At 56.1% G+C, this 24,711-nt stretch overlaps 8 protein-coding genes across 8 annotated transcripts; 3 read left to right on the top strand and 5 right to left on the bottom strand.

Annotated features, from left to right (window-relative positions):
• Positions 1-1,158: 1,158 nt before the first annotated feature.
• UV8b_06716 (uncharacterized protein) lies at positions 1,159-1,488 on the top strand (the record flags this gene model as incomplete). The annotated part of the gene is made up of 2 exons (XM_043144213.1): positions 1,159-1,239; positions 1,312-1,488. 2 exons carry the CDS (start codon positions 1,159-1,161, stop codon positions 1,486-1,488), a joined length of 258 nt encoding a protein of 85 aa, XP_043000148.1.
• A 274-nt stretch (positions 1,489-1,762) lies between these two features.
• Positions 1,763-4,575, bottom strand: UV8b_06717 (uncharacterized protein; the record flags this gene model as incomplete). The annotated part of the gene is made up of 2 exons (XM_043144214.1): positions 1,763-2,454; positions 2,745-4,575. 2 exons carry the CDS (start codon positions 4,573-4,575, stop codon positions 1,763-1,765), a joined length of 2,523 nt encoding a protein of 840 aa, XP_043000149.1.
• An 862-nt stretch (positions 4,576-5,437) lies between these two features.
• UV8b_06718 (uncharacterized protein) lies at positions 5,438-5,844 on the bottom strand (the record flags this gene model as incomplete). The annotated part of the gene is made up of 3 exons (XM_043144215.1): positions 5,438-5,468; positions 5,532-5,615; positions 5,705-5,844. 3 exons carry the CDS (start codon positions 5,842-5,844, stop codon positions 5,438-5,440), a joined length of 255 nt encoding a protein of 84 aa, XP_043000150.1.
• A 508-nt stretch (positions 5,845-6,352) lies between these two features.
• On the top strand, positions 6,353-10,145 carry UV8b_06719 (uncharacterized protein; the record flags this gene model as incomplete). Its single annotated transcript, XM_043144216.1, has 2 exons — positions 6,353-6,823; positions 6,912-10,145. 2 exons carry the CDS (start codon positions 6,353-6,355, stop codon positions 10,143-10,145), a joined length of 3,705 nt encoding a protein of 1,234 aa, XP_043000151.1.
• A 575-nt stretch (positions 10,146-10,720) lies between these two features.
• On the bottom strand, positions 10,721-11,281 carry UV8b_06720 (uncharacterized protein; the record flags this gene model as incomplete). The annotated part of the gene is made up of 2 exons (XM_043144217.1): positions 10,721-11,058; positions 11,179-11,281. 2 exons carry the CDS (start codon positions 11,279-11,281, stop codon positions 10,721-10,723), a joined length of 441 nt encoding a protein of 146 aa, XP_043000152.1.
• Positions 11,282-12,405: 1,124 nt separating this feature from the next.
• UV8b_06721 (uncharacterized protein) lies at positions 12,406-13,012 on the bottom strand (the record flags this gene model as incomplete). Its single annotated transcript, XM_043144218.1, has 3 exons — positions 12,406-12,545; positions 12,602-12,667; positions 12,823-13,012. The coding sequence occupies 3 exons, from the start codon at positions 13,010-13,012 to the stop codon at positions 12,406-12,408; spliced, it is 396 nt and encodes a 131-aa protein (XP_043000153.1).
• Positions 13,013-14,542: 1,530 nt separating this feature from the next.
• On the top strand, positions 14,543-17,508 carry UV8b_06722 (uncharacterized protein; the record flags this gene model as incomplete). The annotated part of the gene is made up of 2 exons (XM_043144219.1): positions 14,543-17,201; positions 17,414-17,508. The coding sequence occupies 2 exons, from the start codon at positions 14,543-14,545 to the stop codon at positions 17,506-17,508; spliced, it is 2,754 nt and encodes a 917-aa protein (XP_043000154.1).
• A 1,014-nt stretch (positions 17,509-18,522) lies between these two features.
• On the bottom strand, positions 18,523-23,877 carry UV8b_06723 (uncharacterized protein; the record flags this gene model as incomplete). Its single annotated transcript, XM_043144220.1, has 4 exons — positions 18,523-18,885; positions 19,000-23,232; positions 23,324-23,695; positions 23,791-23,877. The coding sequence occupies 4 exons, from the start codon at positions 23,875-23,877 to the stop codon at positions 18,523-18,525; spliced, it is 5,055 nt and encodes a 1,684-aa protein (XP_043000155.1).
• Positions 23,878-24,711: the final 834 nt, after the last annotated feature.

Below are 24,711 nucleotides of genomic sequence, written 5' to 3' on the forward strand. Positions count from 1 at the left end.
CAGGATAAGAGTCTGTCCGCGACTTGAGGTGTCAACCCCGATGCAGGACGATGTGATTCGAGTTCAAAGCGAGGCTGAGGTTCGCGCATCGATCGAAGGACAGACGAGCATGGCATGCGGCAAAAAAAAAAAACAAAAAAAAAAAAATAGGCGGGACTGTGGAATCTGGATGATGATGGGCCTTTGGGGGGGGGGGGGGGTGGGTTGAAGGAGAGCCAGGGCCCACCCAAGACCCCAAGACGGGAGATGGCGGGCACCAAGAAGCCAGGGTGCCGGGATAGCCAGAAAGCAGCGGACTTGGGGGGCGGGGACGACCCGTCTGGTGGTGCCCTGGTCCTTGATGGCGTCGGCACTCCAGTCTGGTCAACCAACTCTAGAAACAGCACACGAGCCAGGAGCCAGGAGCCAGGAGCCAGGAGCCTGAGGCCTGAGACCTAACCTACAGTGAGTGGGTGTAGGACCTCGGGCAAAAGCCGTCGATCTGGCTGGCAACATAACCGTGCGGCAACCAGCAACCGGCAACCGGCAGCTACTTTACAGAGGGCGGCAGACAGGCACGAAAGGCGAGGGAGGACCAGACCAGCATTACCGAGTAGTGTTGCCCAGTTCTGGTCAATGCCTTTTAAGATTGGACCCGGGGTAAACTTGCGGCAGAAAGTATGCCAGCGCTTCTGTGCCCGCAAAGGCAAGGTACGCAATGAGGGGCATTGAGAACCCTCGACACCCGTCAAGTATAGTATACTGTTCAGCGTTGTTGACCTTTGAGAATCCAGGCGAGGCGGCGGGGCGCATCTGCCCGAGTAACCCGGTTGCTTGTTGCTTGTGTGCAAGGGAGAGGGGGTCAGGGTGCCCGTCTTGGAGTCACCAGACCCTTTTATGTGTTACAGCTTACTCCGTACTCCGTACAGCGCAAGAGACTGGCAGGGACCCACTTTTACGCCGAAAGTCGAAGCCAGCCTCGGTTGAGCAGCTACGGACTAGTTGTTCACGAGTCAAGAGTCAAGCCTTTACAATGTTCATGTTCACCAGCGGTCTGTCGAGACACATTTGATCCGTGTTGAACAGCCATCTTTGACGGTGTGGATGCCAAAAATCCAGCTCCATCGGGTTCGGCAAGTTTGATGAAGCCAAGCATCGTATTGTTCATGTTCAGTTCATATGCCATCCAGGGCCAGCATCAGCAGGGACGACAGCCCGGGCCTCGGCAGTTCCGCCGCGGTCTTCGCGTCCGGCGGCCAGGTTCAGGTTTCATTGTTTCCCCATCGAAGCAGAGGTTGGTAAACCAGATGACGTCGTCTCGACAGCCCGCAGGCTCGCCTTGGCCCGTTCATGACCGACAACGACTCGCATGAACCTCTGGCCGGCATGTGGCTGCAAGACGAACCCGGCAGCTGGCGTCGGTCCGAGAGGGTCAATGCCGACTGGGCGGCCGAGAGCTGCGTTTCTCGGGGTACACGCTGCCCATTTTCGAACGCCGAAAGTCGATGAACGACAACGTCGACGAGATGAGAGGCATGGCTGGTGGAAAAATCAAGTCCTGGAATGCAGTTTTTTTTCTTTTTTTTGCCCCAACACCACGCAGTCGCTCATGCAAGTATTTTTTCGAACCGCAAGTCCCGACTAACAGCAGGAAAATTATGCCCCATAGTCGAACAAGCAGGTCGTAGTAGAACATCGGCCGTCTTATATACATGTATGCTATACCACACGGCGCAAAAGAGGAAAAAAAAAATCAAAAAAAAAAAAAAAGGAAATGGCTAAACTAGAAACTAAACAGTCCGCTTCGTCGCTTCCCCAGCGGGTAAATTACCATGGCGCTCATGAACAAGCCCACGGCAATGCCAATGGCAATCTGTATCATGGACGCGGCGACGTTGAAGATGACGGTGTTGAGCGGCTCGGCCTGGTTGAAATGCACGGTGCTGGTGCCGTTGATCACCGTCGAAGAGTTGGTAAGCCTGTTGGCCGTGCTGAGCCCGCTCAACAGACCACCGGTCGACGCCAAACCTCCCGGCACCTGGACGAAGATGGCGGGGATGAGCGTCGCGGCCGCCACCCCGTGCCGTAGCCGGGAGTACAAGTTGGCCAGGATGCCGACCGACAGCGCGCCGAGCGTGTTGGAGATTTGCGGGCTGCCGACAAACCTGAGGCTGCTGAAGAAGTTGACAATGTAGCCGACGAAGGCGATGAGGATCATGACGGGCATCTGCTGCCACTTGGCCTGATAGAGGATGCTGATGCACAAGATGAAGAATGGCACAAAGATGAAGCCGTAGGAGCTCGACATGGGGTCGTGACACGTGGTGGCGGACGTGGCGTCGTTGTCGAAGAGCCCGTAGAGAGAGGCGCCAATGGTGATTCCGAAGCCGAGGAGGAGCGAGTAGATGATGGCGTACACGATCCGGATGGACCCGGGGACGACGGCGCGGGACTGGAGCTCGAGAGCTGAACACACTACATTGTGTTATTCTTGTGTTGGGAGACGCACACACGAGCTTAGTTTCAGGACGAGACACAGGTCCGGCTGAACAAGGCAAAGCAAAGGCACACAGCATCTCAAGCAAAAGCAAAGCCCCGGGGGGGGTGTAAGTAATCAAAGGTGGCGAAAAAGCGGCATGATGTGAGGTTTAAAAAAAAAAAAAAAAAAAAAAAAAAAAAAAAAAAAAAAAACAGAGAAAGACAACAGAGAGAGAGAGAAGAAGCACCAGGACGGGCCGGGGGCGGAGCCAGGACTCAGGACTCACAAACAGAGTATCCGGGCAGGAGCATGACAATGCCGCCTTGCGCCAGGGCTGAAAAGCAAAACAGCTTGCCGTCGGCGATGCTGCCAAAAGCGCGGGCCAGCAAGCTGACAATGATTGTGGCCGTCACCTCAAACACGTTGCTGTACAGTTTCGACATGGGCGCCACAATCAACTGCAGAAACCCGACCAGACAACCGAGGCAAAACACGACGGGCAGGTCGATTAGGCGTGCCGAGAAGGAGAAGGGAGCGCAGGTGGCGCTGGTCAACCCAAAGACGACAACCCTCGTCCAAGCGCCAAACTTGTCGCGGGAGCTCATGAGCTCATCGAGTCGACGAATCCCCTCGTCCACGCCTATGACGTCGTGCATCACCTCCTTGTAGATGTGGTGGACGTCCTTGAGCTTGCCCAAGTCGATGCCCTGGGCGACGCGGACGATGCGCACCTCGGTCGTGTGGGTTGACCTGTCGTCAAAGGAAATCAGCATGCAGCCGGGCAGGTACAGAAACTGGCCGTCAATCTCCAGCACCCTGGCCGTCATGGTGAGATACTCTTCCAGCCTGTGCGTAGGCGCGCCGTACAGCATCAGCGCCCGGCAGAGCTTGATGATGTAGTCTTGTCGCGACAGAGTTTCGGCAATGTGCACCGTGATGCGGGCCTCTTCTTTATGCCAGTACGCGCTGAGGCGTCCGTTGCTTGTTCGCCTTTTGTTGCCGGGGCGCTTTGGTTTGCCGGGGCTTTTCGGCTCGGGAACCTGCATGTTCGGGTTCGCCAGCCGCGTGGAAGCCTCCACGAGGTTGGCTAGTGTGTCCTGAGAGCGGTTGTTTTCGTACCACTTCCTGCGACAGGTGTTGGGCGTGGCAGTGCCGGATTCCAATCCTGGCGGCGTCCATGATCCTGCGGCAGTCGACGAGCTCCAGTTGCGGCTGTGATGCGCGCCTTGGGGTCCCGAATCCGTGGGCTTATACAACTTCAACAGCTGAGAAAGAACGTTTCCGCGATACTGCTTCGGAGCCGGCACGGTGTACACTCCGTCATACAGCCCTCCGTTCAGGTCGCTCGGCGTGACCCGAGACGGGCCAGCAACGGCCTCGTCGTCCGCAGGGGAGCTGGGGGAGTTGGACGACGCAAATCGTCGAGTGTGGGACTTGACAAGATCGTACGCCTCTTCCTCGGTCGCCTCCCGTTCGTCTTCGTCGTTTTCCGGTGTCGGAGGTTGTCGGTCGGTTGCCACGGCTGATTCTGCCAGCCTTCGAAGGGGGATGTCGCTGGGAAGTAAAGCCCCATCGCGCTCCCCAACCGTCGTGCTCGACGACTCTATGGAGGCTCGAGATCCTGGAGGAGAGTCGCGAAGAACCCTCGCCGCGACTTGCTGAGCTCGTTCCTGGGCGGCAACGGCAGAGATTGCCTTTTCAGAGTCTACGCCTGAGCCCATTCGGAGATCCTTGGTTGTGATGACGGCCCCACAAGAGTTTGCCCTCAGGATGGACGGCCGTAGCTTTGGGGAGGGCGTATCCTGTCGCTCCGGTGTCTTGGAAGGCGGCCTCAAGTTGACAAGTGGGACCTGCGACGCTCCAGCGTTGCTATTGAATCTGACACGGCCCTTTTCTCTCCTTGCCGCAGCGGCGGCGGCTGCTGCGTCAACGCGGGATGAAGGCGCAGCAGTTTCCGCAGCCGGAGGCGGGTTGGCTGAGGCAGCAAAAAAGTCTTGCACCACCACCCTGTTGCCATCGCTCCCGACTTCCGCCAGAGTGCTTCGTACGTTGGGGCGAAACCCGCCGTGGAGGTCAGGCTCCGGGTCGTCCTGCGCCGACTTGGATGAAGAGGACATTGGATCTCGGGGACAAATCCCAGCTCACTACCTCGAGAGATTAAACAAAACAGAGGAGAGGCTGAGACGAGCCAGCACGGAAAGGAAAGAGAGGAAATGGTGGGGTGATGGGGCATGCCGACGGAACAGGACAAAGCGATCTCGGCCTCCAAAACAGTACTACATTGTACTTCCAAACGGCTATTTTGGTACATGGGTCATAAACGATCGTACGCCATGTGGAAGCAGGAGACTTGCCTTGGGAGCGGAATCGCAAGTGTGGGCGAGTGCGGATTACTAAAAACGGTCTAGCTGCCAGATACAATTAGCCAGACTTTCGCTTCTTTTTCCGGCCTTGGTCCATCGTCACTCATTACGGTGCAAGGAGGTGAGATCTAGGACCGGCTTGATGGCCGCGGCGCCGGATCCATGATGAGTTGCTTCTCTTTCTTTCCTTTTCCAGGAACAGTAATGGAGAGGACGAGATAGTCAGTGGGGGAGAGTGAGGGTCTGGATGAGGAAAACCCGTGTCGAACCGGAAGGGATTCAGAATGGACAAATAGGCGTGGACATTGGTAAACTGAGCTGGCCCCATCGGGCTTCCTTTTAGCCTCTTTGTTTTACTTGGCATGGTTGCCAAGCTACATTAGCTAAACGTTACGTGTGGGCTGCTCTCTGGCCCTTGCCGGCAGTGGACTCGTCCCCCGGACGGGGAAAACATTGACCGAGACTCTGAGAGGCAATCATACGATGCGTCTCTCATAAAAGTAGGCATCTGGGTGGTCAGCAAGCAAATGAGCGTTCAGTTCAGTTCAACTTGCTAGGAACTGACGGCCTAGAACATAATCACGGTGGCCAACTCGATTCTCAGGAAGCAGCATCATCACGTCGAGTTCTTTTGCGGCCCTCGTGTTCTGTGGAGAACCAGTCAGCCATTTTCCTCCTCGAGTGCGAAGCGCAAAACGGCCATGCCTTACCTGGCACCGAAAGAGACCCGCTTGGTTGTGCTCGCTGGAGGAGAAAATTCTGCAACAAATACGGGGTCCCGCTGTCCCATCAATCTAATAAGAGTAAGATCACCATTGTGACGATGCCTGCGGACTTTGAGGGGTATTTTGAGCAGGAGCGGGAATCGATTGAGTCGACCGACCTGCCTGGTGGAAGCAGCCATATTTTATCACTCGTCGTGACACTTTGGACGTCGTCTGGCAGATTGGTTCCTGGTGGCTTGAAAGATGCATGTTCCTCGCTGATCACTGATCGGAACGGCTGACCTAAAAAAGCGGACATCGATGTTGCACAGCATGACCAGGGCCCGGGGCATCGCGTGGCAGGGTTTCACTTTCGAGCTTTGCTCTAGTCCGTACTTGCAGACACAACTGACAAACTCTGATTCTAGAATCAATCTCGGCAGCCGGCTAAACTCTCATTATCGACAACTGATAAGGCACGTGACGTGATCTTATCGGAAACTTTTTTTTTTTTTTTTTCCCTCTCCCCCCCTCCTCGTGCATCGCGTCGCCGACTGCGTTGCAGCTGGGCTGTAGCGCATCAACATTACCTCAGCTTGTCTGGTGCTTTGCCTCGAGCTTTCTTGCTACTGAGGAGGCCCCCCCCCCTGTATTCCGACCCCATGCCCGGCATTTGCATTCGGTCTTGGCTGCTGCGCATCAGGAAGTAGACCGGTCATCTTCCAACTTGTCCGTGTTGAGTTCCAGCCTTGTTCTCTTCTTCAAGCAGAGTGACGTGGATTCTGCAGCTCACAGATCCTCGGCTGCTGAGCCCTTAGGCCGCCGTTATGGCTCCCTCGGCCACCGATACAATCTGGGATCATGAGTTTCATACCTTGCGCCGACAGGCCCTTTTCCAGAATCCCCCAAAAGATCATTCCGCCTACCCAGCTCTTCAACTGGCAGTGAACCCGCACATTGAATCCTTCAATCGCATTCTTGGCGACAATGGGGAAAAGGGCCTTGCCGCGCATGCATTGGCTGATATCGGCGTCAAGACTTTCCTAGACGGCGACGAGAGGACTGGGCCAGAGGGGAAGAATCGCCTCGATATTCGCATCAAAGATGTACACTTGCAAAAACCGCAAGTTCCCCCTTCAAACAAGACGGCGCGGAACCGGGAAATCCTTCCAGCAGAATGCAGGGAGCGACATGCTACCTACAGGGGGAAGCTCTCCGCCACGTTTGAGTACAGCGTCAACGGCGGCGACCCAGTTGAGTTTGTTCGGGAGCTGGGCCAGGTCCCTGTCATGGTCAAGGTACAGTTCTAGAATACAGTGCTTCTGGTGAATGGGGTGCCATGGCGCCGTTTTGCAGACGTGGAAGCTGGCTAACCTCTGGAAACAGTCGAATCGATGCTACCTGGAAAACAACTCTCCAGAGCAATTGGTGCGGCGGAAAGAGGAGTCGGAAGAGCTGGGAGGTTACTTCATTGTCAACGGCATCGAGAAGATCATCAGGTTGCTGCAAGTGAACAAGCGAAACTTTCCCATGGCCATCAATCGTCCCAGCTTCCAAAACCGTGGCGTCGGCTACACGCCGTATGGTATAATTGTTCGATCGGTTCGACCTGACGAGACTTCCCAGACGAACGCGCTGCATTACCTCAATGACGGGAACATTACCTTTCGATTTTCATGGCGCAAGAACGAGTACTTGGTCCCGGTCATGATGGTTCTCAAGGCATTGGTGGAGACCAACGATCGGGAGATTTTCGAAGCATTGATTGGGCCCATGGGATCAAAGGCGACGGAAAACACCTTCTGGACGGATCGGATCGAGCTGCTTCTGCGGACGTACAAGAGTTATCGGCTCTACACAAAGTCGCAGACTCGGGCGTTTCTGGGGGGGAAGTTCAGGGTCGTCCTCGGTGTTCCCGACACCATGTCAGACTACCACGTCGGCACAGAATTTCTGAGGAGGATTGTCCTCGTTCACCTGGGCAATGCTGATGTGACTGAAGAGCACGACCATGACAAGTTCCGGATGCTCTTGTTCATGATCCGCAAACTGTACGCTCTGGCCGCCGGCGAGTGTGCCGTCGACAATCCCGATGCTTTGCAAAACCAAGAAATCCTGCTGGGCGGCTTCTTATACGGCCAAATCCTCAAGGAACGGCTCGACGAATTCCTGGGCGTCAGCGTGCGGGCGTCCCTGCGAGACTTCCTTCGACGGCATCCCACCACGCCTTTCACGTCCGAGGACTTCAGAAAGGAGTTCCCCGTCGCCATTTTCAGAAAAGCAAACGAGAACCTCGGCAACGCGCTCGAGTACTTCCTCTCGACGGGAAACTTGCAAAGCCCGTCAGGCCTGGACCTGCAGCAAACAGCCGGCTTCACAGTCGTGGCGGAAAAGCTCAACTTTCTCCGCTTCATCAGCCACTTCCGCATGGTGCATCGCGGCGCCTTCTTCGCCCAGCTCAAGACCACCGCCGTGCGAAAGCTTCTGCCCGAGTCTTGGGGATTCATGTGTCCCGTTCACACTCCCGACGGTTCCCCTTGCGGTCTGCTGAATCACCTGGCCCACAAGTGCAAGATCATGACCGAGCCTGTCGACGCTTCCGGCGTTGCGGCCCTCGTCAGGGAGCTGGGCATCGTCGACACCTCCACTGCCCTTACCGCCGAGAACGTCGTGGTGATGCTGGACGGCAAGGTCCTGGGTTGGTGCACCCCCAAGGAGTCGCGGCGGATAGGGGACTGCCTTCGGTACTGGAAAGTCGAGGGCACCCACGGCGTACCTCTGCAGCTCGAAATCGGATACGTGCCCCCGTCAGAGGGGGGCTCGTACCCCGGCGTCTACATCGCATCGACACCGGCGAGAATGGTTCGGCCCGTCAAGTACTTGCCTCTGCAGAAGGAAGACTTCATCGGACCGTACGAACAGCCGTACATGTCCATCGCCGTCGTCCCGCACGAGATCGAGTCCGGTGTCTCCACCCACGTGGAGTTTGAGCCCACCAACATGCTGTCCATTCTGGCCAACATGACGCCCTTCTCCGACTTCAATCAGTCGCCCCGAAACATGTACCAGTGCCAGATGGGCAAGCAGACAATGGGCACTCCGGGAGCAGCTACCCGCTACCGAACGGATAACAAATCATACAGGCTGCAGACTGGCCAAACGCCCATTGTCCGAGCGCCGCTTCACAACACATACGGCTTCGACAACTTCCCCAACGGCATGAACGCCGTCGTTGCCGTCATCTCCTACACGGGCTACGACATGGACGACGCCATGATCTTGAACAAGGCCGCTCACGAACGGGGCTTTGGGCACGGAACCATCTACAAGACCAAGAAGATCTCACTCAAGGACGACTCCAGGGTGCGTGCTACCAAGAGCGTCACCAAGGCATTTGGCTTCGCCCCTCACAGCTTTGTCAGCGCCCAATACCAGGGCATGCTGGACGACGACGGCCTTCCGCACGTCGGACGTCTCATCCAAGAAGGAGACGTCATTTGCGCGTGGCACACCGTCACCCCGGACTACAACGGCAACCTCGTCAATCTCGACGGCATCACCCACTACGAGAAGTACAAGGACGCAGAGACCGGCTTCGTCGAAGAGGTTCGCCTCATCGGGGCCGAAAGCGGCAACGAGCCCCTGCAGACCATATCTGTCAAATTCCGCGTGCCGCGGTCCCCCGTCATTGGAGACAAGTTCTCGTCGCGGCACGGACAAAAGGGCGTCGCTTCCCAAAAATGGCCAGCGGTCGATATGCCCTTCTCCGAGAGCGGCATCCAGCCGGATGTAATCATCAACCCCCACGCCTTCCCGTCTCGGATGACCATTGGCATGTTTGTCGAGTCTCTGGCCGGCAAAGCGGGAGCCCTCCACGGGCTGGCCCAAGACTCGACGCCCTTCAAGTTTGACGAGGACAAGACGGCGGCAGACTACTTTGGCCACCAGCTGATGAAGGCCGGCTACAACTATCACGGCAACGAGCCAATGTACTCGGGCATCACCGGCCAGGAGCTCGGCGCCGACATTTACATCGGAGTCGTATACTATCAGCGGCTTCGACACATGGTCAACGACAAGTACCAAGTCCGAACCACCGGTCCCGTGGTCCCTACGACGGGTCAGCCCATCAAGGGCCGCAAGCGCGGTGGCGGCATCCGAGTCGGGGAAATGGAGCGCGACGCCCTCATCGCCCACGGTACCGCGTTCCTCCTGCAGGACCGGCTGCTCAACTGCTCCGACCATTCCAAGTCATGGATCTGTCGTCGCTGCGGATCCTTCCTGTCTGTCCAGCCGACCGTGTCCCAATTCGCCCCGGGGAAGAGAAAGGCCCCGAGCATGGTCCGCTGCCGCAACTGCGCCATCAAGCTCGACGAGACCGAGGGCGTGGACCTGACGGAAGTCCAAGGCGAGATCTGGGAGGACGGCCAGGGCAACTGCTGGGTCGGCGGCGACCAGACGACACAGGTGGTTGTCCCCGGGGCCCTCAGGTATCTCGACGTTGAGCTCGCCGCCATGGGGGTCAAGCTGAGGTACAGAATAAGCAAGGCGGACGAGCCGAGGAAGGGACCCATGCGGCCGACGGGCCCTCCAAAGGCAATCCAGGCAATCAAGGCTTAGATGGCTCACCCAGCTCGGCCCTATTTGAAGCAGCACAGCAAAACGGGCGTGCGGGGGGGAGAAATTGACGAGTTTTGATGCAACGTGTAACGAGTAAAGGGGTTTTTTTTTTTCTTTTTTTAATCTCATTCTTTTTTTTTTTCTGTTGCTCTTGCCCTTTGTCTGGTTGTTCCCTACCTAGTTGGCATACCCTGATCCATACATGTCTTTACAAGAGGAGTCATTACACCGTGTTTCCCTTCCAGCGTCGAAGTGCTGTTATCGCGTGTCGTTACACCAGACTCCTACGCAATGGCAACGAAATCAAGACCCCCCGTTTGATAACGCCCCCCTCGAGACCAAGAATAACAGCAGAGAAATCAGAAGGGCTGGAGAAGGAGGACGAAGGAACAAGGGACGCGGATCAACAGGGCGCCTGATATGATGATGGGGTGCTGCCTCAGAGCCCGCAGAAGGATTACAAACCCTCCATGGAAAAATAACGCCTGCGTCTCATCATCATCCGGGCGGACAGTCACCACAATAACTACCTACCACACCTCGTCTCCGACAATGCAGAAAGACTCGCCAGCCGGCTACGCCAGCTGAGGAGGCGCCTTGACCCCGTCATCCACCTTCTCCACCACGCAGGCCGTGCCATACGCAGCCGTCTGCGCAAAGCCCCCCATGTCCCCGGCATCGAAGCGCAGACATATGACGGCGTTCCCCCCGCGGCGCTTGCACTCGTCGACCACGCGGCTGATGGAGTCGTTGCGGCAGCTGTACAGCATCGACGTGAACCAGCGGAGCTCGCCGCCCGCGAGGCTCTTGAGTATCATGCCCAGGCTGGCGGCCAAGTTGCGGCTGCGGACCGTGATGCCGTACACGGTCCCTAGCACCTGGACGACGCGGTACCCGGGAAGATCCATCATGGCTGTTCTCGGAGGGGCAGGGGCGAGCGTTTGTCAGCTTCTGGTCTGTTGTTGTTGTTGTTGTTATTGCGAGCAGGCCAAAAGAGGCGGCGTTTGTTTCGGGGGGGGGGGCTCCCTCTCACTGGTGGTGATGACGCCCTCGGTTTCGGTGAAGCAGTGCAGGTCGGAGAGCTGGGGAGGGACGTGGGCCACGTCCTCGGCGTGCTTGTTCTGGTGTCCGGGCATTTTGGCGGAAAGACGCCCGTGGCGATTGTCCCGGGGGCACGGAGTAGGATGGTTGGTTGGTGGTTGACTGGTGGTTCTCAGCTCGTGCGCATCCCTCGTCGGGGCCTGTTGCAGCCATCGTGGGCGGGTTGGCACTGGCCTTGGCCTGTCACGTGATTTACCCACGCCGTCACTTTTCCTTTTTCAAAGTCAATGACTTTTATTCCTCGCATTCAGGATCGAAGGAAGTCTGGTGTGTCTTGTCTATATCGTGTCTCCGCAAAAGTGACTTGGACATTATGTGCGTCTACAGCACGGAGTGCCGTGTTGTAAATTACTCCCGAGGGCAGAAGATGTGCCACGCTGTGTGTTTCACCATGTAGCGAGCGACTTTGTAGGTCTCGCAGCGTTTCGCATCCTGCATAACCTCTGCCTGTAAAAGGCGTGTGTACCTTGGCTACGAGTTAATGTTGATGAAGAAAAAGCGGTAGGATTGTCTGTCCCGTCCGAGAATAAGCATGACGACACGAAGAGCGCCATGGCCATGTGGGGCAGCGTCAAGGAACGAACGAACGAACTGGACTGGACAGCTCGACGACTTACGGCTCGCTGAGCTGACAAGAGCGCCAACAGACCCGAGCGTTGGTTTCGCAAAATCCCGCCACGGACTGTAGATCCTACTCTTCACAGCCCATCGTGGAACGCCCTGGAGTTTTTTTTTTCTTGGCATCAATATATATCCATCCATTCCATTCCATCCATTCCCAGTTGGCGCCCCTTCCCACCGCTGTGCGAGACGCCATTTCGCGGGCCGTAAAGTAATCCCTGAGCAGTGACTGACCCTGCTTCCTTGCCCCTTCACTTCTCCAGTAGTGAGTGTCTTGCTATGTGCCCGCTTCCCCATCCCTCGCCAGATACCGTCGTTACAATTGCATTTTCCTCCAGGGCATGCAGTTGAATCATGCCAAGCCCATTTAAAGTTTGATGATTTCCGTTTATCGGTCAAAGCCTCGCGCGCCATCACTTGAACCAATGTCAGCATCCCAACCTAGTCCCGCTTTGAAACCCCTCCCCCCCCCCTCTTTTTTTTTTTTTTTCGTTCTTTTTTTTTTCAATTATTTTCGTTTCGCAATCAGGTCGTCATGCTAGGCAGCCTCTTGCTGCATCGTCTCCCGAATCGTCTTGGCAGTGCCAGCCAGGTCGGTTATCTTGGCCTTTGGATTCTTGCCGTGGTAGTCGGCGATGGCTGCCTTGATGGCGTCTTCGGCGAGCATGGAGCAGTGTACTGCAGCCTGTTAGCCGAAACTGTCCCCAAAGTGAAAACCTGTGGGCGAGACGTACGCTTGACGGGGGGCAGGCAAAGTTCTTTGGAGATGTCGACATTGCGAATCTTTGAAGCATCCTCCACTATTCTTTGGGTTAGTTGCAAGTGGTTTCTGAGAGTAGTCGGGCACCTCCGGGTCGCAATCGTTCATCCATCATGACTCGTGGCGGAAACGGAAGATGCGTGAACGACTACTGTGGGAGACAAGAAACGGGGCATCAAGGTAAATCAAACTTACGCCGCATGCCCTTGACGAGTTCGGTCAAGTAACTCGAGCTTGCAATTGCGGACCCACATCCAAAAGTCTTGAACTTGGCGTCGGTGATTGTTCCCGTCTCCTCGTCCACCCTGATTTGCAGCTTCATAACGTCGCCACAGGCGGGAGCGCCAACGAGCCCTGTGCCGACAGCGGGATCCTTTTTATCCATGGAGCCTGGGTTTCGGGGCCGGCTATAGTGGTCGAGCAGTGCAAGGAATATATGTTAGCTTGAGGCTCCAAAACGCTCCAAAACGTTCCAAAACAGCAGATGAAGACCCTGTCGCATCCAGCATGTCCCGCTGATGCGCTTTAGGCGGGTACACTCATCTTTGTCATGATAAAATCTGCGGCCGGCCGTTTGAGGAACGATGGCGGCGCTGACCATGGGCAAAGGCGTTGCCCGGATTGCGCGAAGCGGCGCTCTTAGCGAAAACATGTTGTCGGTTGGTGGTTGTTTGTGTTGAGTAGATGAAACGGTTCGCGGTGAAGCTCGAGGCCGGATGGCAATTTCTCGAGGCCGGATGGCAGTTTCTCGAGGCCGGATGGCAGTTTATTTGATGGATCTAGGATGACGGAGGAAAGTTGCGATGTGGCTGGAGAGAAAGTCCAAGGGTTGTGTTGTATAACGTGCGATTGGGGAAAAAGGGGGGGGGGGAGGAGAAAATGATGCGGGTGGCAACGGGCGGCGTGGTAAGATGGATGGATGAATGACTGTGGTTGGGTAGGCGGTAGGTAAGCAAGGGCTCGGCATAACCCAGTGCGACGGAATACCGAGATTGATAAGGAGGAAACACCGGGAGCCCGGCTCATTGCACAGTACACGCACGGTGAAAAACGGCCAATCAGAAGGACCCGTTCATGAAACACTGTGTGATGCCGCGATGACGCATGGGCTTTGGACAGTGCGGCCTGATTCTTTCGGGCTTGGCGGATCGTCTCATCTTACTCCAGCCTCGATGTCCGAAGGCAAGTCCGAGACAGAGACAGCATCGGCTTTTCGATTTGTTGAGTTGAATGTGCGGACAGATAATAGCCGACCATCAAGAGCATCGGGAAAAGACGTCCTCTGAACTTGCTCTCCGAGAAGCATCGTTGCACGCCCTCTTTCCTTTTTTTTTTTTTTTTTTTTTTTTTTTCCCTCTTTTTTCCTCTTTTTTTTTTTGGAGACTTCGTTTTTCAACACAACACACTGTGCTCCAAAGACACGGTCCCGCATGGCAGGTACCTAGCAGGTACCTAGCAGGAAGTAAATAGTAAGTGCTTTGACACCTGCTTAGTCGCCGCCACCCCTGATTCTTCAGGCAGTGCCTAGTGTGCGGAATCCCCAGGCGCCCAGCCGACAACTTGCGGCGCGACGCCGTCCCGTCCATCTTATTGTGCGACGTTGAATAAGCCACAACCAACTCCATCTCGTGTCAACAGCCTTGGCCGTGAGGAGCACAAGAACCTCGACTCCCCCGTGCCTTGTGGAATTGTCCAGGCATAGCTCGTCGCTCACCGCCGCTCATCACTCATCAAGGAGGAGGTTTCGGCTGCAACTCGAGGGACTCTGGTCCCTCGTCATGGTCTCGTCTCCATCGCCAGTGCAGCTCGTCGTGTCGCCCCCCTCGTCCCTCAACCTCGCCGTCCTTCTGCCCCTCGACCCGTCGCTCCATCACTTGTCTCCGTTGCCGCCAAGCGGCAGCTAGCCATCGTGGCCATGGCCCCTTTTACCCATCACCCGGACGGCCCGGCAAGCCCTGAGCCCGGCCGACCTTCGCACGACTCCCTCTCCTCCGTATCTACCACGAGCCTCGTCTTCGACCGACTTCAGGAAGAGGTGGAAAAGCATCCATCCGCCCGCAGGACCAGCGCGCGCAGCCGCTTGCCCCCGCGAGTAAAGGATGAAGGCGAGTACGACGATTCGGAGACGGGGCCTTTCCTCGGCGAACCAGAGACTGCTCCTGGGCGCGAACCCAAACCCATGGACAGGAGCCTGCGCCGCATTCTCGTCGCTGCCAGCGCCGTGTTTGTGACGGCCTGGCTCGCTGCGCTGGGCGTGTTCCTCGCCACGGCATCTTACAAGCACGCAAGAGGATCCGAGCACAATCGCAGCGCTTACGCTGAACGTCAGGGCAAAGCCGTCACCCTGGACCAGATACTGACGGGGTATTGGTATGCCGCGTCACACGACATCAGCTGGATCGCCGATCCCGACGGCGACGACGGTCTCTTGCTGCAGAGAAACGCGGCAGACGGATACCTGGTAGCTGAAGACGTACGCGCCCACGGCGACCGTGCCGGTGCTGGTGCTGGTACTCATGAGAGCTCGGGGACCACGCTTGCCAAATCTCGGACGCTCATGAAAACTCCCCACTTCACCTACAACGGCGACGTCAAGATCCCGGAATGGAGCGAGCCGAGCCCCGACCTGAAAAAGGTGCTCCTGGCCGTCAACTGGAAAAAGAACTGGCGGCATTCCTTCACCGCAACCTACTTTGTCCTGGACGTCGAGTCCGGCAAGGCAGAGCCGCTGGTCCCCCGTGACCCAAACGCCACGGTGCAGCTTGCCGACTGGAGCCCCAGGAGCGACGCCGTCTCGTTCACCATGGACAACAACCTGTACCTCCGCCGGCTCACCGGGTCCCGCGACGTGGTGCAAATCACGCAGGACGGAGGACCCGAGTACTTTTACGGCATACCCGACTGGGTATATGAGGAGGAGGTGTTTTCCGGCCGCTCTGCCACCTGGTGGTCCAAAGACGGCAACTACCTCGCCTTTCTGCGGACCAACGAGACCGCCGTTCCCGAGTACGCCGTCGAATACTACCTCCAGAGGCCCTCCGGGGAGAGGCCCGCCCCGGGCGAGGAAGCCTACCCGGACGTTCGCAAGATCAAGTACCCCAAACCCGGAGCCCACAACCCCGTCGTCGACATCTTGTACCACGACGTGTCCAAGGGCGGCGTCTTCTCCGTGACCGCGCCAGGCGCCTTCGGCGACGACAACCGCATCGTCTCCAACGTCCTCTGGGCAGGGCGGGAAGTCCTGGTCAAGCAGCTCAACCGCGTCGGCGACCACCTGCAGGTCATCCTCGTCGACCCATCCAGGCGCCAAGCCAAGATTGTCAACGACGTCAACATTGGCGACGTGGACGGGGGCTGGTTCGAGATTTCCCACGCAATGACGTACGTCCCGGCCGATGCCGGCAACGGCCGCCGGCATGACGGATACGTCGACACGGTGGTTCACGACGGATACGAGCACATTGGCTACTTCACGCCCATGGACAACCCCAAGCCAGTCATGCTCACCTCGGGGCCCTGGGAGGTGGAGGACGGCCCCTCGGCGGTGGACGTGGTAAACAACCTCGTCTACTTTGTCGCCGCGAGGGAATCCGCCATCCAGCGCCACGTGTACTCGGTCAAGCTGGACGGCTCCGCGCTGACCCCCCTGACGGACACGTCGCAAGAGGGCTACTTCAGGGCCTCCTTCTCCTCCGGCGCCGGCTTCGCGCTTCTGTCCTACCAGGGCCCCGGGATCCCCTACCAGCGGGTCGTCTCGACCCCCTCCGGGCCCGCCCGCTACAACCGCACCGTCGAGGACAACAAGTCCCTCGCGGACAAGGCCGCGGGGCACCAGCTCCCCCTCCTCGAGCACGGCTCGCTGCAGCTCGACACGGGCGTCTCGGTCAACTACCTCGAGCGCCGCCCGCCCGGCTTCACCCCGCGCAACAGGTACCCCGTCCTCTTCCACCAGTACTCCGGGCCGGGGTCCCAGTCCGTCACCAAGCGCTTCGCCGTCGACTTCCAGAGCTACGTCGCCTCGGCCCTGGGCTACCTCGTCGTCACCGTCGACCCCCGCGGCACCGGCTTCCGCGGCCGGCAGCACCGCGTCGCCGTGCGCTCCAAGCTCGGCGTCCTCGAGGCCGAGGACCACATCGCCGCCGCCCGCCACTACGCCTCCCTCGCGTACGTCGACCCGTCGCGCATCGCGCTCTGGGGCTGGTCCTACGGCGGCTTCCAGACCCTCAAGACGCTCGAGCGCGACGCCGGCAACACCTTCTCCTACGGCATGGCCGTGGCCCCCGTCACCGACTGGCGCTTCTACGACAGCATCTACACGGAGCGCTACATGCGGCTGCCCCGCGACAACGCCGCCGGCTACGACGCATCCGCCATCGCCAACGCCACCGCCCTCGGCTGCAGCAAGCGCTTCCTCATCATGCACGGCTCCGCCGACGACAACGTCCATTTCCAGAACTCCCTCAAGCTGCTCGATTCCCTCGATCTCCAAGCCGTGGAGAACTACGACGTCCACGTCTTCCCCGACAGCGACCACTCCATCTCCTTCCACAGGGCCAATCGCATGGTGTACCAGAGTGAGTCTCTTTCCCACTTCCGGCGCGAATACCCGGATTCCCCTCCCCCCCCCCCCCCCCCCCTTTTTTTTTACCAACGTCAAAATGCCCCTTTTTGGCATGGATGCTGCTGCAGAGGCCAAACGCAGACGAGACCGCGCAAAGGCACCTACCTTGGCTCCCGAGAACGTCCCCTTTTGACAAGGTTCGTCCAGCTAGCTGACCATGAGCAGGGTTGAATAACTGGCTGATCAATGCCTTCAACGGGGAGTGGCTCAAGACCGCTCACCCCAAGCCCGTTGATACCAAGAGAAGACGCGGTCAATGAGTTTCCACTACGCCTCCGCCCTCGGGTGCCCTCACATCTACCTTTCGAATACTGTCACAGCTATACCCGTTGAGGGTGTGCCCTCGGAAGTCGTAGCGACGATACCGCGAAAAAGCGCCCTTGCCATTAATGAGAAACCCCCTCAACTAACCCCACAAACCCCGGCAAGGTGCCCTGATGTGCAGCCCGCTGCATGTGGCCTGTTGCCTACTACAAGAGGCGGCTTTGCAAAGGTGATGATTAGGACGCGCACCAGTCATTACCAATCCAAATTGTACAAATGTCCCGCCTGAGTTGGGGACAAGCACCATGCTTTTTTTTTCTCGGCTCGTGTTGCATATCGGGTAGGCGTACAAGGGACGACAAGAAGCAGCGAAGCAGCTCTTGGGTTAAAGTGTCAGGTGTCAGGTCAGGATCGCTCGGAATTGTCATCTTTGACGTTTGTCAAGCGGAAGATATGCGCTTGGCGCAGCACATAGAAGCAGAATTGCCAAACAGATTAATGACTATCATACAACATGCGGTAGCTTCCAAGTTCCCTGATTCCTCCCCCCCCCCCCCCCCCCCCCAAATCGTCCCTTTCATCTTGACCGATATACGTTTTGCCTCCAGTCTGACTGCAGCAAAGTAATAAAACAAACATTGTCACTGAACTTACCGAGCTTGAGGCCGCCATCCTGCCGAGTAATTCTTTTCGTGGCAGCAACGCCAGCGTATCGACTCGATGTCGCCGGCACCGTCACTTTTTCTTTCTTTCGCATCTAAACCTTTGCGTGCCAGTGGAAAACAGGACCAAAACCATAAATAGAAAAATAAAAAGTCGAACCAGCGATCGGCAACGGCTTCATGAGGCTCGGTGATATTCCCGCAGTCCTTGGCCCCCCCCTCTGCTGCCATTTATCCAGCTGTGGAGTTGGTAGCTGCCCCTTGTAGGTCATTGTGTGCGCCCGTCTTGGCCACTGAGAAGCGATTCGTAATCCAGGCTGGAATAAAGGCCCATACCGGCACTTGCATCTAGAAACCGTAGCCGGTGGGTTGCGCTGCAAAGCCGTTTGCTTGTTGGAATGGCGCTGTTGAGTTACCACTGCCCATGCTGCCACCTGGTCCAGCAGTAATCATGAGGCGCCCAGCACCAAGAATGGGCGTGTTATCTTCAGTCTTCTCCTGCTCCTTCTCTCTGGCCTTGCGAGCCTCGTTATCCGACTTCAGTAACGCAATCTCTTTGGTTTGCTGCGCCACCAAGTTGATCATGTATGGCATGGTGAAGTCATTGAGGCCATGACGCCACGACAGCTCCAACACGAGGTCAGGTCGGATGAGGTCGTAGCATGCGTAGAGCATTCCGGTGTAGCACTCGCGATGGCCAATGTCAACGAACTAGGGCATGGTCAGCAACGCCGTTTCATTTTTCTTTCTTCTGCTCCTTGCTTTTTTCTTCTTCTTCTTTGCCTGGCCTCAAAGGGGGTGTGCGCGTGGGGACTGGTCACTTACATATCGCAGCAAATCATTGACAATATCGCTCTTAGCAGACATTGCCGCAGTCTCGATAGCATCCTTGTAGAGCTTATCCTGCTTGGAGAGGGCAATCGACTTCTCCCAGCGCTTGTTCTTACGGTATATGTTGGCAGCAACTTGGCGGAAAAATATCAAATCATGCTTCTCCAGGCGGCCAGCCAGCTCAACGGCATCATAGTTGTCATAGTTTTGGACCGAGTCTCGCAGTGTCTTATAGTCTTCCTCTTCAATAAGCAAATCGTTTACGGCCTCGTTGACCGTGCGCTTGTTTTGGGACTGAACACTCAGCAGGAATAGCTTGATCAATGGTAGGCTGTCGTTTTTCTGGAACATCTTCACCACCCGATTGACATCGATGCGAGGGGTCAAGGCAGCCAAGAGGTCGGTCAGCAGGGATGGATGTTGCTCAACGTAGAACTTGATGGCACGGTAGTATATCTCGAGATTGGCCACCTTGACGGCAATTTCCTTGAATTGCTGGTGATCCCACGAGTTTTCGGGTCGTTCGATTACTGCCAAGGCGGCATTGTCAAACTCGTCGTAGTGATAGTAGCAGAAGACAAGCTCGGGCCAGAGGTTCGCTTCTTCGCAGGCACGAATCATTTTGGGCATGTTCATTCTTGACCAAAAGATCTTGATGTGCTCCATGAGACGCTCAGGGTGGTACTTGGAAAGGGCGATCCCGAGTTCGGTGAACATGCCCATGTGGGCGCGCTCGAGGCCAAGGCCTTGCTCAAGGAGGCTGATGAGCTCGTCAAAGTACCCGTTGCGCTCGTACTCCTTGACAAGTGTTTGCAATTGCTCGGCATCAACAATGAGGTTGAGACCGCAGATCTGGGCGAGGCGGAACTCCTTCTTCTGGACGCAGGCTTCGTGAACCTGCTTCCAAACTTTGATGTTGTTTGCTTTGCGGGCGCAATCCACCGCGGCCTGGTATTCGCCAAGGTGGACAAGAGTGGTGGCAAGCTTAGCCCAGTTGGAAACACTGCTGTAGAAGATTTTGGAGGCCTCGTACAATCCTTCCTCGTAGGCCTTGTCGCCAGATTGCTCAATGTTGGCCACGTTGGTACCTCGCAGGAAGTCTTCGAGCTCAGAAAGCTGATCGAGGCGAGCATATGAGAAAGCTAACGCGGTATCGATGACGGGTTCCCTCAGAGTCTTGCGCGCCATGCGGAGATACTTGACCAATTCCTCATTCTTGCCAGCATGAGTGGCTGTTTCAATCACTTCCGTGTGGTTCCTGGCATCCTCGGCCTTGATATAGGAATCAATGGCATCGGGGACGCGAAGGCCATCAAGCTGAGCCTTGGCAACTTTGCTCCATACTTCAGGAATGTCTACCTCCTCGGCATAAGCTTGAGACCTATCGATACTGACAACGTGGTTCACAAGAACGTCGACAGCCGCGGCTTTGTTATCGGCCTTTTTGTAGATCTCAAAGGCTTCTTCAAACAAACCAACATCGATGCAAGAGGTGGCAATGTCGTCAGCGCTGTAGCCATCGAGTTTGTGAACGTAGTCCATGACACGGCCCTTGTCGGCCTTGGCAGCTGTGAACATGAGAAGGTTCTGCAGGTTCTGATTATCGCTAAAAGGTGACGGCTCGAGGACAATCTTTTCGAGGAGCTCAATGAGTTCAAGGGGAAGATCATTTTCGAGGAAGGACGCGACCGCGACGGAGACCTTGGCAGGATCCGTCGACTCGGGAACGGCGGTCGAGGTGACCTGATCAACCACTGACCGACGGTGGATATTGTTTTCGCTGAGGACAAAGTTCCAGAGTTCATTGTCGGAACGCTCCAAGAGGTAACGGGCCTGAGCCCGGTACATTGAGTTCTCGTTGGTGATGCTTACTAGTTCGAGGTCATTCTGGCCCTTGGAATACGCTATATACGCGAGGTTGGGATCGCGCTTTTCGCAGTATTTGCCGACTGTCAAGGTATCATACTGATCATTTTCCTTGAGAAACTTTTCCGGGTTGTTGTTGGAGTCAATGTAAATCTTGGCAAGGGCGTTATACACAGCTTGCTGCTGGTTGCCAGCCTGCAGAGTAGCTTCCAGGAAGGGCAACAGCAGCTTCAAGCGATTCCGAGACTCGACTTCAGACACGAGCTCGTCAACATTGATCTGGTGGGCATCGACGGTGCTGAGGAGCTGTTTGATGATGCTCTCTTCACAATCCACGTCGAGCAGGCCACCAATGACGGCAGGTGTCCTGCCCGGGTTGACCCTCTGGACGTAAGCCTCAATCGCCTGGAATTGTTGGTTCTGATACAGGTACAAGATCAAGTCGTGGACAAAGTTGAATCGGTCACAGACGATAATAAGAGGCAATTGTTCGGGAAGTTTAGCCTCTTTCAGGAAGTTCTTGACCTTTTCTGGGTTGTAGTAATTGCTGTCACGGCAGATACGCTCGACTTCGTTAAACTGACTGGACTTGGTAGCGGCCTCGATGTACTTGAAGTGAACATCAGCATCCTCGGAGAGATTGACAATGCTGCCGAGGTAGTAAAACAGGCCTTCCGAGGTCTTGTACTTTTCGAAAAGATCGATCAAGCGGACCGGGCCGAGAAGTTCAGAATACTTGGTGGCAATGTTGACGACGGATTGCAAGTTCTGGCGAATATTGTGCTTCATCATAGCATCAAGGCAGTCGAGCGATTGCTCCACGGACAGCTTGCCGAAGTAGTTGCTCAGCCATTCCGGGTTGAAGTTGGGGCTGCCCGGAATGTTGACAATGACCCGCTTGATTGCTTCCGAGTCTTCGTACAGCTCGAGTGCCTTTTGAGGGAGCCCAGCCTGCTCGCAGAGTTGAGCGATCCGCCCCTTGTCAAAATGGGTGAACATGTCATTACCGAGGATGGCCTCGGCAACCTGGGGCGCGTGCATCAAGTTCATCTCCAGCAGTCTAGTTTGCAGGCGAGCATGCTCCGGCCTGTTCTCTTTGAGGGCGTCCAAGAGAAAAGCCGTGGCCTGCTGAATCTTGGACTGGGACTGAAAAATGTCGCAGACTCGTTCGAGATCGACCAATGGGCCTTGCTCGCCATTGGCCAAAGCAGTCGCAAATTCGGCGCCCTTGTCAGGGTCGATGCGGATGATGTGTTGCAACAGTTGGATATAGTCGGGTTGGTAGCCAGTTTGGGCAGTATACGGTAGGATCTTGTCAAATTGCCCGGTTTCGGCAAAACCAGCGACAACCTTGTGAGGCACGTTCGCCTTGAGGTAAATGCTCAATGCCATGTTGATATCACGGGGACGGACCATGTCACCAAGCTTTTCCGAGCAATCGAGCTTACCCGCCTTCAGCCACTTCTCGAGGAGATGCATGCGGTTCTGCTCAAGTATCGGCCCCGCGAGCTCGAGGGTCTCATGGCTGTTCAGGCCACCCTTGTCAAGGAGCATGCCGAAGTATTGCAGTATGAAAGCCAGCTGACTCGTTTGGGTGGGCAGATTCTTGAATCTGCTGATGGTCTCGGGGGTTCGAAGAAAGCCACGAGGGGAGTTGGCGGCAATTTTGGCAGCCTCCACGTAGTTGGCAGAGTTGAACAGATGATCGAACTGCTTCGCATAAAGGCTATCCGCCCCAGGCAGTCCTGCTCGTGAAGCCAACTTGATGGCAACCTGTGTATTCGCCGGATTCTCGAGAAGATAAGGAATGATTGTGGTCTCATCCACCGTGACGAACAGGACCTGTCCCTTGCGGTTGATAGCCACCAGGCCGGAGGAATTGCTGTCGGCACAGCTGGTGAAGATTGTTTCGCTCGAGATTCGATTCATGAAGAGCAAGGTGCCTGTCTCTATATCGTACAAGTGAATGAAGCCGTACTTCGTGACCATGAAAATAATACCATACTTCTGGGATATCTGTAGAGCAACCGGGAAGTCATTGACGGCCTCGGGCGGGAAGAAAATTTCGACAGCCTTCTTCGGGAAGACGGGGTTGGAGTCGACATGGTCGACCTCAACAACGTGCACTTTAGCTCCAGTAGCACTTCTGACAGCGAAGCTGAAGAGCTTGGTGTCTTGAGGAGCACCTTCGAGTCGAATAGATGCAAAGGAAGCAGCGTGACCTTCGATAGACTGGCTGATGCCGCGGTCCTTGGAGTACAATTGCATGGCTCCTCCCACGCGGCCTTGCTGAGAGGAGATGCCCACCACAACCATCCACTTACCGTCCTCGTTAGTACGGTAGTTGATGATTTGACAACCCTGGCAGGCGACTGAATGTTAGCCACAGCATGACACCGCATGCGGAGAGACGGAACAAAAGGCTGCAAGAGGGAGAAGGGGAATCGCGCACATTCAGATTGGGGTTTCGGTCGAATATTTTAGAAGGAGCTTCTTGGCTGGCATCGTACACGTCCCAGTGATAAACACTGCTGGTCGTGACAAGGCCGAGAGTAGATTCACTGATCCACTTCCAAAACTGGACATCCTCGTTCATTGTGCATGATTTGAGCTTCTTCTTTTGTTCGAGATCGAAAATCTGAAGCGTCCTTGACTGGGCCTTCAAGGCAATGATTTGTTTGTTCCAGTGCATAATGGCACTGTCGGCCTTGATGGGCCGTCGAGTGACGCTGTTTTCATTCTTGAGCTCCACAATGACAACTTCGGGCTGGGCAGCATCGTTCTTCTTCTCGCGAAGGCAAACGAACGAATCGGATTCCAGTGTCTGCGTGGTGGTGCAAAGTTAGTGTGGATCAATGAATCAAAAGACGTCCGTCAGTGGCATGAAACGGTGTGCCGGCAATGGGAAGATGGGCCTACACAGGAGTTGAAGCCAATAGACTGTGTGTCCACCCCAACATTAGAGAGTTGAACCAGCTCCTGAAACTTGATGGGTATAGGCGCCATTGCGCCTGAATGAACCTGCAGTATCAGAGATGATCAACCAAAGTGCTGAGTTTGCGGTCGCCGGCTGAGGCTTCGAGGGATTGGCCCACCAGAGTCGCTGGTTGGTTGCAGCCGGTCTGGTCCAACAATGATCGGTGTCGAGCGGGTTTTCAGTGACGACGTATGGAGAAGCTGGCGGAAGCTTCCATGGGCCGCGCTGCAACGGGTGGGAAAGCGCGGCGATGAGGGGAACAGCTAGAATAGCAAAGGATTGAGAGAATCGAAGAGAACAACGAGAGAATCGTGTGCTCAGGACGGAGTACACCGCTGATAACAAGCAGGCGGAGTTGTCCAGGAGGGGGGGGGGGTGGTTTTGGAATGGAGTTGACGGTGGCTAGGTACGCTGTTTAGGGAAAGTAAAGGAGAAGAAAGGTCTACGGAGTAACTAAAGCCTGTTTGTTTGGGCTACCTGTTCCTTCACGACGACCAGAGCTGACAAGAGCCAGTACAGAGTACCACACAGCAGGTGCGTGGAGAGAGAGCTGCAGTTCGACCAATAGCGCGATGGGGAATTAAGGAATTTCCGCTCCGTTCCCAGTGGCTTAGCTTCGGGAACTGTGCGCCCCAGTGAGCACTTGGATCGACCATTGATAAGAGACGAAAGAGGTTTGTTGCTTTCTCTGTCGATGGCCGCGAAATGTGGTCGAGCCTGCAATGACGTGTAATTGTATCAAGACAGAGCGCAAATCGCAGAGAGCAAAGTCGCAAAAGTTACAATTGCTCTTGCAGACCATCTTCAGGGCAGGTACACGTACCTCAAGAGTGCCTACCAGGTACACGTAACCAACCAGACCC

Source organism: Ustilaginoidea virens, chromosome 5 (genome assembly GCF_000687475.1).
Source record: "Ustilaginoidea virens chromosome 5, complete sequence".
Classification (NCBI taxonomy): Eukaryota; Fungi; Ascomycota; class Sordariomycetes; order Hypocreales; family Clavicipitaceae; genus Ustilaginoidea; species Ustilaginoidea virens.